This window comes from Equus przewalskii, chromosome 25 (assembly GCF_037783145.1).
Source record: "Equus przewalskii isolate Varuska chromosome 25, EquPr2, whole genome shotgun sequence".
NCBI lineage: Eukaryota > Metazoa > Chordata > Mammalia > Perissodactyla > Equidae > Equus > Equus przewalskii.
The window spans coordinates 31,643,409-31,659,590 of record NC_091855.1 but is presented as its reverse complement, the minus strand read 5'-3'; the positions used below and the strand labels follow the sequence as shown (position 1 = coordinate 31,659,590).

General features: G+C 40.7%; 2 protein-coding genes across 6 annotated transcripts in view; one reads left to right on the top strand and one right to left on the bottom strand.

Annotated features, from left to right (window-relative positions):
- The window catches only part of PTPN21 (protein tyrosine phosphatase non-receptor type 21), a 77,919-nt gene extending 73,105 nt beyond the window's left edge, over positions 1 to 4,814 (top strand). For all 3 annotated transcript variants that reach the window (XM_070593701.1, XM_070593702.1, XM_008521426.2), the window contains exons 16-19: positions 607 to 735; positions 928 to 1,162; positions 1,879 to 2,039; positions 2,268 to 4,814. In XM_070593701.1, the coding sequence (XP_070449802.1) occupies positions 607 to 735; positions 928 to 1,162; positions 1,879 to 2,039; positions 2,268 to 2,396 (654 nt within the window). In that variant the 3' untranslated portion in view covers positions 2,397 to 4,814. The remainder of the gene's footprint in view (positions 1 to 606; positions 736 to 927; positions 1,163 to 1,878; positions 2,040 to 2,267) is intronic.
- A 9,343-nt stretch (positions 4,815 to 14,157) lies between these two features.
- The window catches only part of SPATA7 (spermatogenesis associated 7), a 32,398-nt gene continuing 30,373 nt past the window's right edge, over positions 14,158 to 16,182 (bottom strand). For all 3 annotated transcript variants that reach the window (XM_008521425.2, XM_008521424.2, XM_070593700.1), the window contains 2 exons: positions 15,224 to 15,281; positions 14,158 to 14,780 (listed from right to left, as the gene is read on the bottom strand). In XM_008521425.2, coding sequence (XP_008519647.2) covers positions 14,196 to 14,780; positions 15,224 to 15,281 — 643 coding nt within the window. In that variant the 3' untranslated portion in view covers positions 14,158 to 14,195. The remainder of the gene's footprint in view (positions 14,781 to 15,223; positions 15,282 to 16,182) is intronic.

The following is a 16,182-nucleotide window of genomic DNA, read 5'->3' as shown; positions in this document are numbered from 1 at the left end:
TTAAGTCTTACGTGGAAACTTAGTATCTATCATTATGGAGGGTGATCCTGACTCAGAAGGTCAGAGATGAGACCCCCTTAAGTAGGAAGATTTTTTTTCCTGGAAATCTGACATTTAACTTAGGTTTTAGATTCATTGCTAATAGTTTTTCAGATGTGTTTAGTACTTCACAAGGGGAAATTGTGTTTGAAATTTGGGGTGCTGTGATGTTATTATTTTTATAAGAAGAACTGTCAGAGCAGCAGCGGCAGCCACTTCCTGAGAGCCTGTTATGTGCAGGGCAGCCGTGGACTGACTCACTTAATCCTGACGACAGCCCCAGGAGGGTCGGTAAGATTCTGATTTTATAGATGAGAACTGAGATTCAGAGAGGTTAGCAAATTGCCCCAGGTCACATAAATTATGTGAATTCAGAATCCATAAGTTTATAAAAAGGTCAGTCATGGAAATTGTATTGACAAGGAAAAATAAAATCCTTTCTTTATTCTGAATAATTCAGTTCACTTTTTTAGTTTTGTCGTGAACAAATGTATATTCATGCATGCATATATACGTATATGTATTATACATGCACATATTAATTTTTTTAATCTTTTCTAATTTCAGGTCTCTGTCAGTGGAATTGAATGGGACTATATTGCTACACAGGGACCATTACAGAACACCTGTCAGGATTTTTGGCAGATGGTGTGGGAACAGGGAGTTGCAATTATAGCAATGGTGACGGCAGAAGAGGTAAGTGCTTATTTCTCTTAATGGATTTTCTCAGCTTCAGAAGAACAGTTAACGTTGATCATGTGGAATCTTGACCTTTAGAGAAAAAGGCAGGGTCAGACTGTGGTTCTGAATTCCAGGTGTGCTGTCTGTATGAAAGGGCGTCCATTGCTGGATCTCCTGTTGTCTTTTGACTGTACTTGTCTTTCACAGGAAGGTGGAAGGGAGAAGAGCTTTAGGTATTGGCCACGACTTGGTTCCAGGCACAACACCGTCACCTATGGAAGGTTTAAGATCACAACCCGGTTCCGCACAGACTCGGGCTGCTATGCCACCACAGGCTTGAAGATGAAGCACCTGCTCACGGGGCAGGAGAGGACAGTTTGGCATCTCCAGTACACAGATTGGCCTGAGCACGGCTGTCCAGAGGACCTCAAGGGGTTTTTATGTAAGTGTCTCATTCCCAGCACAGCTTCTGCTGGAGTTGTGGAAATGGCCGTGGAGGGGGAGACTTAGTTTTTTGAGCTGTTTCCTTTATGTTGTCTCATAGAAGCTTTGAACTTGATTTTGTTTTTTTTGCTTTTTAGGTTGGCACCTGAGCTAACAACTGTTGCCAATCTTCTTTCTTTTTTTTTCTGCTTTTTTCTCCCTGAATCCCCCCAGTACATAGTTGTATATTTTAGTTGTAGGTCCTCCTAGTTCTGCCACGTGGGATGTCGCCTCGGCATGGCCTGATGAGTGGTGCCATGTCCGCACCCAGGATCCGAACCAGCAAAACCCTGGGCCACTGAAGCGGAACGTGCGAGCTTAACCACTCAGCCACGGGGCCGGCCCCTGAACTTGTTTTAAGATAAAGATTTTAAGTGTTTAGGGAAGGCTTAACAGAAGAAGTTTTGCAGTATAATTTAGTAGTGAGGAGGATGCCGTAACTGACTGTGAGAGACTCTCTCCTCACTTTCATTTTGTGGATGAGAAAGTGAAGCCCGGGCAGAGTCAGTGACTTTCCCAAGATCACACTGTCTTGTTAGTTAGTGGTTGGGTTTGGTTAATTAGCGCCCACTGCTCTTTATCTGGAGTTCTCTCAGTCAGTGGAGATAATCTGAAAATTCTCAGTTTGATAGCCTTAATCCCTGAGTGCTTTTCTATTTCTTTGATATTTCACAGCATACCTCGAGGAGATCCAGTCTGTTCGACGCCATACAAATAGTACAAGTGAACCAAAAAGCCCCAACCCTCCGTTGCTGGTCCACTGCAGTGCTGGAGTGGGGAGGACTGGGGTCGTCATTTTGTCAGAGATCATGATTGCCTGTCTGGAACACAATGAGGTGCTTGTGTCCTTTTTTGGTGGGGAGAGAAGTGGGCTGGGGAAGAGAGGGACCTGGTGGCCTGGTGGTTCAGCTCTTTCTAAACATAGTTCCTTAGGGGTTTCTTACAGAAGATGCTAAGGTAGAAAAGGGACTGTCTCCTAACCAGAACTCTGAGAGGACCCCGGACCCCCCACCATCTCTCCCCCAGGGAATGCATCCTCCTCATGGCTGTTTCTCTCACTCCAGGTGCTGGACATCCCAAGGGTGCTGGACATGCTGAGACAGCAGAGAATGATGATGGTGCAGACCCTCTGCCAGTACACATTTGTATACCGAGTTCTCATTCAGTTCCTGAAAAGCTCAAGGCTTATATAAGCTCCCATAGCTTCTTTTGGGGACCCGATCATGTGAAGCGTTTACAGCTAAAAAAGTGCTTGCCTAACTAATACTTTCCCCTCAACGCTCGATCCACGCAGCCGCTCCATCGGGACATGAATGATGGTATGAATGACGGCGCACTGAAGGAAACATGCAAAGTGTAAGGCCGAAGAGGGGGATTCTTAACCGGGGAAGGGTGCCGAAGAAGGAGGGCGTGGTTTCGAGGGCATCGCCCTGCTCCGGTCTGTCTGATTTGCAGTACTTGCACACATTTTGGAGATTATGTTTTCTAGACAGTTCTCTATTTTACTGAAGCTACACTGGGCAATTCTGGCAATCATTAAGGCGTATAGGTTTCTATCTTAAACTAGTTTTTGATAATGGAATTTTATTTTATGACTAAAATATTTGGGGTTTTCTTGTTGAGAAACTGAATTTTCCATGGGGATGATCCACAGATATGAGTGGTTGCTGTATAACTTTGTATTTAAAAGCGTATTATTATCTTTTGTTGTTTTTAAAAAAACCTTGGGTACTTCACAATTTAGTTACCAAACTCAAAACTACAAGAAGAATCTGAAAGTGTTATTTTGAAAGATAGAAAGCATTTTTATATTCAGAGAATTTTTTATCCTAAAAATTCTATATATTAGTACCTTCTCTATTTTCCAAACAAGAGTTCAACTCATTAAGGTACTGAAATGAGTCAGTTAATGTAAGGGAAAGTTGCGAATGAAGGCACATTATTTAAAATGTAAGAGAATAATCAGATTCACTATTTTTTCTAGTATTATTCATCAACTTAAATGGGTTTGATTTTCTTGGTTGAAAATGAAGTAAAAAACAATTGCATAAGATGGTTTTAAGCACTTTTTTGTTAAAAAACAATAAATCTGAGTTTTAATGTATGTGTTGCTTTATAGATGAAACAGTAACAATGGACATTGTTTCAGAAGTGTTTTGGACGAGATAAGGAATAAGGGTATGTGGGATGATGAGGACAAGAGTAAGTGCTGTGTAAATGCAAGATGGGAAATGCAAGACGCCGTTGTCTTTACAAAAATGCAGTATTATCTGTGCTCAGACTGAGATGCTGGGATGGAGAGTGGGGGCTTGGGAGTATGGGGCTGGCCCCCTGGAGGTGGGTATCCCCAGGAAATTCAAGGCCTGTCGCTGTCAGTGACTTACTCTGTCAGCTTGGAGTTCTTCCACCTAAACCTCTATTTTTAACAAATATAATCAGGTTTATATTATCATTAAAAGAAGCCTTGAAGAGGCTTTATTTTCTTTTGATTGAAAGAAAGGAAGAGTTAATAATAGTTTCAGCTCATCTCCTAACACCACAGCCCAAACTTATGGGGCCACCAGGGATTGCTGTGGATTCAAGGGGTACTTGAATTTTAGCTTCTTAATCCGCTAACTGTACCTCTGAGGTCAACTTTAGTTTCTTAGTCCCCGCCCCTATACTATGCAGGCACATCCCAGTGGGCAGAACCAGGCTGAGTTGAAGGGGGGAGCGCGCTGCCTTTGGCCCAGGCTGAGCTGGCCTTGTCCCAGTGGGAGCTGAGTAGGTTAGCACTGATCGGCACACTTAGCTGAGGAGCCGTCTCTCTTTCCTTCTTCTGAGGCTGCTTCTCCAAAATGTAGTGCTTCCAGAATGTCAAATCTAGGGCGATTTCCCCAAATTACACTATCCTGGGGGGTTCTGATTCCCATGTTAACTCCTAAAGCAGTTTAACTCACTCTTGTCACCATTAAGTGCGTGTTGTCAGCCATTGCACAGGATTTCCTTCATGCAGTGTGGCTCTGCCTAACCTAACTCTGAGTTCCCCAAAGCCAACCACTTAAGAGGAAAATTCAGAAGATAGAATGAAAAGGAACATTGGAAGTGGGCACATTTCTCACTTAGGAACAAAATACTAATTTTAAATCTAAAATTGTTTTAAGAGTCCTTTTTAAAGAACAGTACACTCAAGTGCAAATATTCAGAAAGAGCCCCCAGAAGAATGGAATAAGATTTTTTTATGGTGTTAATTCCCATCTCCACACCATATAGAGGAGAGGAGTGTTTCTGAAGTTTTTTTTCTTTCATGGTACGTTTTTAAAAAATGCTTTTCTGTCAGGTTTAAACATTTTGAAGTGTCCCATTGACAAGAGGATATTGTAAAACAAAAATCTAAAGAGTAATATATGATATATTTGTGTTCCTGTTGTAATAATTTGATTAGAAAAAAATTACTTATGAGGGCTAAATTATACTGTTTAAATGTCACTCAAAATGTCGCATGTTTGGCATAGCTTCTAAGACCCATTGTAATTTTTTTGTCCCTTTTGAATTTTTAAACTTTTAATTATAGTTAGTGAATATGAAAGTATTTCTGAATAAAAATAAATCTATATTATTGGACTTCAAAATGGTCTGATTTTTAGCGGCAAACTATAGAACATTGAGGATTCATAGGTTTACCATGTCTCAATGATGATGTTACTATCTGCCAAATTCACACAATCCTTCAGTATCTTAGTGTCTTGTTCCTTGCTATTAATTTCATATCAAAATTACCAAAATCTACATTTTCACGAAAAGTAGGTTGTAAACCAGTGTTTTCCACTGATCAATTTTGGCATCTCTGGCATCAGTTTTCCTGATTAGTGGGGTCTTTTTTTGTTTGTTAGGAAGATTGGCCCTGAGCTAATGTCTGTGCCAGTCTGCCTTCACTTTATGTGGTACATCACCACAGCATGACCTGATGAGCGGTACTAGGTCTGTGGCCGGGATCTGGACCTGTGAACTCCAGGCCGCCAAAGCAGAGCTTGCGAACTTAACCACTACACCACCAGGCTGGCCCCTAGTGGGGTCTTTTGATGAAATGTTCTAGTTGATAGTTTTGAGCATAGAAAGTGTTCATTTTAGAATATCATTTGGAATGTTAATTGCAGTCATTGTTAATTACTCTCCTTTGGAACATCTACTGTGAAGCATTCAGAAAGCCCTAGAATTTAGCCATCAAAACCCTTTGGCAGGATTAAAACAGAAGCTGGACCTGTGCTTCCTTGGAAACTTCCAGAAAGAGCAAGGTGGGCAGAAACAGAGAGGAGGAGAGTGTTGGGCAAAGGACTGAGAGATGAAGGCATGGCATGGCCAACTTTTTTGTGAAGCTTTCGTCATCAGAAGAAAACAGTCATTTTTAATCTTCACAATATTAAGAAAATATAAATATATCTGTTATATATAATATAAAACTTTATATGTATTGAAATATAAAACTAGAGGTCAGCTGCAATCAGGAGCAGGTTTAGTGGAGATTTGTATGAACAAATGGAAACAAGAATTACTGTTTACTGTAAATAATGTTTTAAATCTGACTTTTTAAAGGAACTCTGGGATGTAAATTTAGGGAATTTGCTTCCCGTCAAGATTTCATGTGGAATAAGCTAAAACTATCTTTTAGTTTAAAGTTCATTTAAAAAAATCTCAATTGGAGGGGAGTGTTTTTTTGAGCTGAGGGATAGACATTTCAAAAATAGAGGGATGGGTACATTAGAAATTTGCCTGGGAAAGCATTTCTCAAAAGAACGTGAGTTTTTCAAATTCCTGTAGATAAAGAAGGGCTCCATCTACCCCAATATCTACAATTACTTATAGAATAATGAGGAAAAATCAGAAAATCCAGTTGTTTAAAATTTACTTGTGTGGGGGTGGGTGGATAGAGAAAGGATTTTAGAAAACATTTGAAGGGGTCCTTGGATTGTTAAGTGGCGTAGTGTTCTGTGTATTGCGGGCAGTTCCCAAATAAAAATTAGGCTCTAAAAGTTCAGATGTGTGTTGAATTATTGAGAGAGAGAGTGATTATTGATAAAATTATTGAGAGATATATATTCCCCCTGGTAAACAATACTCTAAGTGGGCGTTAACTTTCTTGTCACCCCAAGGCTTATTTAAACCCTAGGGGCTCTAAAAAGTGAACGGTATTATAGAACTAACTCGTCATGATCTGTATTCCAAGAAACATATGGGAACTTTTCTCCCTACTGCTCCCTGATGGTGAGATTCTTCCTGCCTGGCCCTGGGGGCTGAGCCTCAGCAAGCAGTTGAAGCCTCAGGTTGGTCCATGTTTCATGAGCACTCCACGTAAGCGAGTATCCCAGCTTTTGGTACGGAAACTTGAGTGGCGCATGAAGGTAAGGAACAGAATGGGACACAGGATGAAGTGAGTGGGGATGCTGCCTGTGAGGTGGGGCAGGGGAGGAGGAGGAGGAATTGGCAACACATCCTGCTGCCTTCTTGCTTCCACTTACACATCCTCCTCTGCATTGTCACTGGCATGAAATGGGAAGTAGAAGAGGGGCCAGACGGGAAGTTGGAGGTGTGCGGCACCCAGCTGAGGAAGCTGCCCAGGCAGACAGTCGCCTGTAAAGGGTCTCTCCAGGTCGCATGTTTATAAACTAGGGTCTGGCTGCACTTCATATTTCCAAAAATGTTCAAATTACCCCCATATATTTGAGAAATTAAAATACTTAATTTTCAAAACCTAGAGTAAATCTCAAGTTTTTCTAATATGTTGATGGTTAAGAAAGAGATAGTAACCATATACTTATTTTTAATTATGCTTTACTATTATAAATAAGTACAAATAAACGACAAGAAAGGAATAATTGTATTTGAACTCACTGGAACACTAACAGTATGGCTGACATACTGTTCCAAATATTTGGAAATTACTAATTAGGTAAATCTTTGATCATCTTTCCTTAAGTTCCATTAAATGACTCTGTGGTCTGTCATATAAAAGGACTGTTTAGAAAATCTAAGATCCTTCAGCTTTGAATCTGTAAGCAGTGTAGCCACACTGGCTGTTGCAGTACACGATTCCAGTGTCATAAATCTGCAATTTTAACTGAAGTGGCGGGTGGTTTTTAAACTGTGTAAAAAGACCAGTATTGTATTTCATTTGTCACTGTTGACATTTTAAGTGCGCATGTGTATTTTAAATCCACACTCTAAGAGCTTGGTGAAAAATATCTACAGTGTTCACTCTTTGGAGCAGGTCTATACTACCAAAGAAGATCGGAAGGTTGGATTATCTGGGTTAGCCAGAACATGAATCTGCCAGTCCTCAGTTTTTTGGGTAGATTGATGAGTACAGATTTAAAGGTAACTGGCTTTCCATTACCATTTATCAGCTGAGAAAAACTGAATAAATGGGGAATATAAACTCATTCTCATTTTTCATGAGTAGAGATATCACAGGTCAGACTGTATTATGATGCTAAGAGACTGTCCAAACTTTTTTATTCTAGAAATTTATTAGAAATCACTTGAAATTAATGGACCATTGAATGAGACAAATTTATTTTATAGTAATATTTATTGAAATGTAATCTTAGAGTTAAGGGTCCTGGAAGGGTTGAATGGTTAGGTTGTTTTACTGAATAACACCAGTGCAGTACTGGCTCAGTCAAACAGATATCCTGAAAAAAAGTAAATATTCTCCAGACGTGACAGTTTGGTTTTTGTGGCACAATAAAGAAACTGAAGCAGGAGTATATTGTATAGACATGATTCTTAATGTTTTTGAAAATTTTCTGTTAATATCAGTTGGGATCTTCTCCATATTAGATTTTTTTAAAATTCTATATTAAAAGTAAGCAGCTTAATTTCTTGTTGTAGAATTACGCTATTACACAATTATTAGTATACTCAATTTCTAACATTGAAAATGTGGAGAAAAAGTAAAAATAGTTGTTAATATATTAAGCCTTTTAAAAAACCTTTTTTTTGTTTTTGAGGAAGATTAGCCCTGAGCTAACATCCATGCCCATCTTCCTGTACTTTACATGTGGGATGCCTGCCACAGCATGGCTTGCCAAGTGGTGCCGTGTCTGCACCCGGGATTTGAACCAGCGAACCCCGGGCCGCCGAAGCAGAACGTGCGAACTTAACCGCTGTACCACCGGGCCGGCCCCTCACAAACTTGAATACACAGTCAACCTTACTCAAAGACTGATTGGCATTGGGCCATTGGAATATATTTTTGCTTCTTACTGTATTCTCAAGTAATTTTTTACATTAAACTATAAAACACAGATTTTTATCATACAAATGTTAAATAAATATTTTCCTATGAAAACCCCTCCGTGTTTCACTCTATTGCGCTTACTAGAGGCAGTTGCAGTCGGCCTGTGGATGTGGGGAGCCGACAAAGGGCCTGGAGCTTCCGCGGGGAGGTCCTCGGAACCGATCCCCCCGCAGATAAGAGGGACGGCTGTATTCTGAACTACAACAGTGCTGTTTAGTTCAGATGAAGAATTACACTAACAAACCAGAAATTTGTCGTATATTTGAGTTGTATAATCTGGTTAAAAACTGACGCAATCCAAACCCTACCCATTGTAAATTTAACAAAGCATAGTTTAAAAAGAAACATCTAGAAAGCAAGTCTATTTATATAAAAATTCCAACAGAAGGTAATGTGATTTAATAGGCCTAACAAACTTAGAACCAAAATTTAGAGAAAATTTATATAAATACTTTTTCTTAGAAAGTTGCTCTATAATTCAAGCAATGCACTGGGAATTCTACCTTCATAAAATGGTAGTATAAATAGTTGCCTAGTATTACTTTCTAGTTTAAAAAGCAATTTTATGTGCTACCGTCTGATCAATAATGTAAAAATGTATAATTAGAAAAGCTTAATTCTTTTAAACTGTCATTGGTTTGTAAGTGTGTACATTTAATGGGCAAAGAAGTCTGAATGACTGAATGTAATATATGTGAAATGAATATATTACAGTCTATTTTTGCCATAAAAGTAAATATTGAAGCAAGATTTGTGTGTGAATATAATAGCGCAGTTAAAGCTATTTTGCCTCTTTTTTTCACTCTAGATCTTATTGCATTGGGGCATATCATTAGTCCTATTTCCCCATGGGGTTATTTTAAATTACTACACACTAGATTGCCAATCTGACATCACATATCTCTGCAGTAATCAATCACTGAAGAGCTAGAATGCATCTTGCAAAATAGCCAGCTTTAAGTACTTAGGACATTTGGGGAACAATGAATGCATTTGAAGAATATGTTTGTGTGCTTCCCAACAAAGTCAGCTCCCAGCAGGTCGGCGGGTTTCCTCACACTTCCGTCCTTGCAGTGGAACTTACTGTTAATTGTTGAAAGTCCACTTCATTTTTCAGTGGGGTTGTTTCTGGACCAGTAAGAGCAGCATGGGAAACTTGTTAGAAATGTAAATTCTTGAAGTGCATCCCAGATCTAAACATTCTGATTCAGAAGCTGTGGGGATGGGGCCCAGAAATCTGCCTTAACAAGTTCTCCAGGTGAATCTGATGTACGTTAAAGTGTGAGAAGCACTGCTTTAGTAATTAAAAAGCCGTAGACAGATGTTCGACATAGATCTCAACTTGAGATTTATAACATAGTCAAACTATAATTAATAGGCACTAAAGTTTATTTAGGCAATTTTTATTAGGTTAATGATATTTACAGTTACAGTAGGCTGAATAATGGGCCCACAAAGATGTCCATATCCTGATCCCCTTTAGTGGTGAATGTTACCTTACATGGCAACAGGGACTTTGAAGGTGTGATTAAAGTTCCTGAGATGGGGAGAGTGTCCTGGATTATCCAGGTGGGCCCAAAGTAATCACAAGAGTCTTTCTGAGAGAGCAGGAGGGCCACAGTGAGAGATTCGATGACAGAAGCAGAGGTGTGAGAGAGTTAAAGATGCTACACAGCTGGCCTTGAAGATGGAGGAAGGGGCCACAAGTGAAGGAATGCAGGCTGCCTCTAGAAGCTGGAGAAGGCAAGAGACAGAGTGTCCCTTACAGCTTCCAAGAAGAATGCAGCCTGGCAAAATCTTGATTTTAGGACTCTGACTTCCAGAACTGTAAGATAATAAATGTGGGGTTTTTTCAAGCCGCTAAGTTTGTGTAACTTGTTCCAGCAGCAGTAGAAACGGGCAAGACAGTATATTCTTCCTCTCAGGAAAAAGTTGACAGTCAACTCACTTGTTTTAAGAACCTAGAATGAGGTGAGTATGGAAGTCTCATATCCAGGACTGCTGGGTGTTTTGTCTCAAAACTTGAATGTTGGTGAAAGTCAGAATTCCTGAGGCAACAAGGTTGAGTTTGGAGCAAAACTTTCCTAACCCTAATTCAAAGGTATCTTCTTCCTGGCTTTTGAACTACACATATGGACTTGTTCTTTTGGGATATGCCGTTATTGGCTCCATCTGCTGATTTTAGAAGATCTTGTTGGGTGGCATCTTTCATCACTGAAGTGTGAATCAATTTAGCAAACTGCTTTCCAGACTAGACCAGCAGGTGAAGGATGAATTGGTGTTTCTACTTCTAGAGGTAAATTATTTTAATTGTAATTTCCAAAGACCCTAAGAATTAAGAGAAATGTTAGCAAATTTAAACTAAAATATTTTTGGATCATCCAGTCCAAACTCTTTTAAACCAAGGCCTGGGGTAAAGTAATTCACTGGTGACCACACACTGAATTAATCCACTTGGCAAATTGTCATCTTGCCCCATAAAAGCTGCTCTGATCTTTTCTGATTGGCTTCACTGGGAAAAAATGTGGGCTTTTTAAAGTAAACCCTCCCAGAAAGATGCTAATTTATATTTTGCGCCATTTAAAATGTGAGCAAATGAGAAAATTTTCATGTAACTTACCAATTTGCTACATTCTCCCTTCTATGTGGGGAATTTGCACTTTGAGTGTAAAGAGAAGAGGAAACGTCTGTCCTGTTTCCCCCATAACCTTGTCTGTAGCTAATCTCCCCTCCACCTCAAACACTCTCCCTCCATGAACAAATGCCTTCATGCTCGAGCAAACAGACCTGCTGATCCAAAGAGAAGTCAGTCCTTCCTCTTGAGAAACTGACAGTCTAGATGGGAGACAAACTGGGTATGTAAACAATATTATAATTCATATTGTAGATATGACAGAGCCCAGAGCCCAGAGCAGGTGGGACAAATGTTGGAGCAATCATCAAGTTTCACTGTTACCTTCAAATTGGGCTGTCACTGAATGCCCCAGAGGGCAGCAGAGGGGAAGGATATTTTGAGCAGACAGCAAGTGCGAAGGCACGGAGAGAAGGATCTCTGCGTGTTTAGGGAACAAACAATGAGATGTGACGGACACTTAGGATGCCTGGGAGAGGATGGTGACAGATGAGCTGGGAAGGAAAACATGACTTTATAACAAATGCAAAGGGGCCTGTGCTTTATTAGCAAGAGAACACTCTCAAAGGCAAGAGAGTGGCATAGTCTGTTTTAAAATGATAATAGCAGCCTGTATTTCATTTTCATATAACGTATTTAATTCTTACAGCCCTGTGATGAAGGCTCTGTAATTACCCCCATTTAACAAATGAGAAAGCACAAGGAAGCTCAGTCACCCAGCTTAAGGTCACAGCTCATAAGGATCAAACCCAGGCAGTCTGGCTTGAAAGGCTCATGCATCACGCCTCTGTGAATCAGAGCTGAGGATGGGCTGTGGGAGAAGAGAACGGGAGAGAGAGAAATTAAGATGCTGCTTGAAGAGTCTAAGCCAGTGTTTCCTGAACTTAGCATTCACTTCCTACTTTTCCACAACTTAGGCTGTATCCAAGAACCACTTTTAATATTTCTTTAAACTAACTCATTTTTTTTCTTTTGAGGAAGATTAGCCCTGAGCTAACATCTGCTGCCAATCCTCCTCTTTTTGCTGAGGGAGACTGGCCCTGAGCTAACATCCGTGCCCATCTTCCTCTACTTTATATGTGGGACGCCTGCCACGGCATGGCTTGCCAAGCGGTGCCATGTCCGCATCCGGGATCTGAACCTGCCAACCCCGGGCCACCGAAGTGGAATGTGTGCACATAACTGCTGCGCCACTGGGCCAGTCCCCTAACTCATCTTTTTAAACTTAAATTTTAAAGGGAAACCTGAGGACAATGACAACAAAACAACAGGCACAAAAGTTAGGATGGGTCATGACCCCTAGACAAAAAGCTGCACCCAGAGTTAGAGGATGGAGAAGGCGGGAGATGTCAAAGCAGGGCAGGCAGAAGCAGGTGCGGGGCTGGCCACAAAGGATGGAGAAGCGACAGGAAGACGGTTACTGAGAATTCCTTTAGCAAGACGGCGGCTCCAGCAAAGGGAGGAAAACTGAGCTGCGGTAGTGAGTGAGGGGTTTGTGGATTTTGTGGAAGAGTGGGGCTGGGACTGACAAGAAACCCTGAGGGCAAAGAAGATGGAGTCCAAGAAGCGAATAGAGTGGTGAGGGGTGACTGATGGATACCCAGGCTGGGAGCCATGAAGACGGTTGAGGATATTTGAGGAGGTCTGAGGACTGCAGGAAGGGGACAGTTGGGGTGGCTTAGAGGGTTGGGGGAAGAGTTCCAGAGGTGAGAGCTGAAGGGCTGAGGAAGGGCGGCAGCAGGGTGACCGGGGACACAAGACATTGGGGAGAAGTGGGTGGGTGCTCAGCCCACCACAGTGTATCTTGCAGGTTGTCCCTGAGCCTGAATCCTGCACACAGGGGTGATGGTCAGCTTCCCAGAAGTGAGATGAACTTGTCATCCATATGCCACCAGAAGTCAGCTCTAATCCCTCCAGGGCTAGCATCACCTTTCGGGAAACACTGGTGTGGGCAAAGGATGGTAACAACCTGAGTTAAAGAACAGGATACTTGGAGGCCATTGCTAAGTTTCTAGAAGAACAGTTGGGTGATCATTATTCTGTTTCATTTTTTTATCCTCCACAGTGCCTACGCATGACACTTTGTAAATAACAGGCACTCAAATATTCAATTACATTACTGTAGGTGGTTGAAAAGACCTAAGTGGAGATGAGTCTTCTGAGGCATATCTAACTAGTAAGGCTCCAGTTCATGAATTCAAGGGCGAGGGGGGAGTGTCAGACTGGGTCAACAGAATACTTTCCCTCACAAGAAAGGACAATTTTTCAGATGGCTGACAGACTGCCCTAGCTCACTGATATCTAGAAAGGCCTTGAGGCTTTAGATATTGCCGGAAAGTAAGGAAAAAGAAATTAAAGATACAGTAGAGAACGCTTAATGTTTCAAGATCCACACCAGATCATAAGCCATTCCCCAGTGGCTACAAAAACCACTTACGTCTGGGTAAAATACATTTGCCTGAAAATCAACTTCGGTAATTGTTAGCCAACAGCCTAAGGTGACCCCAATGATTCTCACCTTCTGGCATTCACACCCCCGTATAATGTCTCTATCCCTTAACTGTGGGCAGAACCTGTGACTTGCTTCTAACCAAAGAATATGACGAAGGTGATGGAAAGTCATTCCTGTGACTGTTGTTATATGACTCCATCTTGCTAGCAAAGGGCCAAGTGACAGGGAATGGCGGGCAGCCTCCGGGAGCTGAGGGCAGCGTATGGCCAATGGCCAGCAAGAAACTGAAGCCCTCAGATCTACAGCTCCAAGGCAAGGAATTCTGCCAACAACCTGAAAAGAGTTTGGAAGCAGATTCTCTCCCCAGTTAAGCCTCCAGATGAGACCAAAGCTCTGACCGATACCTGGATTGTAGCCTTGTGAGAGCGGAGCAGAGAACTCAACAAGCTGTGCTTAGACTCTCGATGCACAGAAACTATGGGATAAATTATACATGTGTGTTGTTTAGAGCGAATTTTATGGTAATTTATTATACAGCATAGAAAATGAATACAGAAATCTTAATACATAAAAGGAAAAACAGGAAAAGGATTATTGAGTTAGTGACCATTTGGGATCTTTATTAATGAAGATCAAACATCCAAAGGGCAGTCCCCAATGCTCATTTCCATGATTTTAAGAGTTGGTTCTTCCACGTCGTGATTATTGTCACCTTTGACACCGCGGAACTGAAGAGGCTGGGAGAGTGCTGTGCTGAGAAGACATAACTCAGCTGAAGTCTCAGCCTTTTCAGTGTCATTATCAACTTCAATGACATTCACAGAGGTTTCTTGGTCTGTGAAGCTGCTTGAAATACTTGGATTTTTTTCATCCCAAATTGAAGGTCCAAGATTTGTTTCATCATTCACCTGTCGAATTATAACCCCTTCTGAATACTTTGACTTATAGACGGGTAGGAAAAATTCACCAGGTGAAGACAGTATCTCGTTCTCATCCTTCGGTGCAGACAATAACATATCCAAGGCCTTTTGGTATTCTTGGCGTTCCTGTTGAATTATTGTATCTTGCTCATTTTTATATTCATTTTGTTCTGAATTCTTAGCCTTTTCAAAATCAAGTAAATTCAACGTATTAACATCGTCTAGCTTTACTGAGTTTTCCTTGGATGTGCAGCCTAAATCCACCTTCAGGACACGCAGCAGGTGGCGCATTTTTTCCTACGAAAAAGACAAGAATAATTACATTAATTAAGCTAGTCCAATTGTATTACTTTTGAATCAGCAGGATTAATACTTCTCCTTCCACACTCTGCCCCACCCCCCAAAAGTGCAAGGAAAAAGGTGTTTGCTTTTAATGCATTCTTTGAGGGTATGGAAAAACTTCAAAATTCTTTCCAGGGGCCAGCCCCGTGGCTGAGTGGTTAAGTTTGCGCGCTCTGCTTTGGCGGCCCAGGGTTTCACCGGTTCGGATCCTGGGCGTGGACATGGCACCGCTCATCAAACCATGCTGAGGTGGCATCCCACATGCCACAACTAGAAGGACCCACAACTAAAAATACACAGCTATGTACCGGGGGGATTTGGGGAGAAAAAGGAAAAATAAAATCTTAAAAAAAATTCTATATTAGAATTTTCTAATGAAGTTCTAAAGAAAGACAAACCTCCTCCAAATGATGTTTATTTTGTTTTATATGTCGCTCAAACAGTCGTTCTAAAAACCTACGAACGATAAACAAAAATATTAATGTCTCAAAATCAGAAAATCAACAAAACATAAAACGACCATGCCATAACTAAACTACTTAAAGTTGGAAAATATTTTTCAGATTACTCTTTTCTCTCCAAAGCTAAACACTAATCCTTCCCTGTTTGTTAAGTTCTCCATTGTTGAAGCTAGTATGGCTTCCACTATGTGCTCGTTTAAGTCATATAAGGGATGCCAATGTTTCTGGAAGATTGCATGCTACTTACATTTCTGTGAATAAAATATTCTAAATGAGGTCCAAAAATCGCCCCCACACATCCCAAAAAGCTTTCTCTTTCTTTTCTCACACACACACACAAACACCAAAACCTCTCCCTCTTCTATTTCACATACACACCACCCCCAAAATCCTAACCTTAAAGAAAATTCTCTGATAAAGAGTTATTTTACAATGCTTCCCAAATTATACTTGAAAACATTCCACTGATGGTAAATCCACATAACCTAAACGTTATCACTTATTAAGCACCTCTAAGTGCTAGACATTTGTGACAGACACATAATAATCATTATACCTCTAATCATGACCAATAATGGGAGAGAAAAGTATTTTCAAAAACAGTCTAAAGATGAAAAAGCAATGTCTCTAGAATGGTGATTTCCCTCCCTAAGGTCACAAGCGATAAAGAAAATTTAACCTAGATGTATCTTGCTCCGGAGAATTTATTCTCTCAACGACACCATGCTCGTCTCGCCATCACATGCACATATCAGTAAGTTTCTTGAAAAACAACTCATTTGTTACCATTTGTTATTATTCATGAAGTTACAAGCCAACTTTGGATTTAGTAGTTCTGAATTATTTGGCAATTTTTAAAAAGCCCAAGAAATCCATGTTCTACATTTTACAACTAG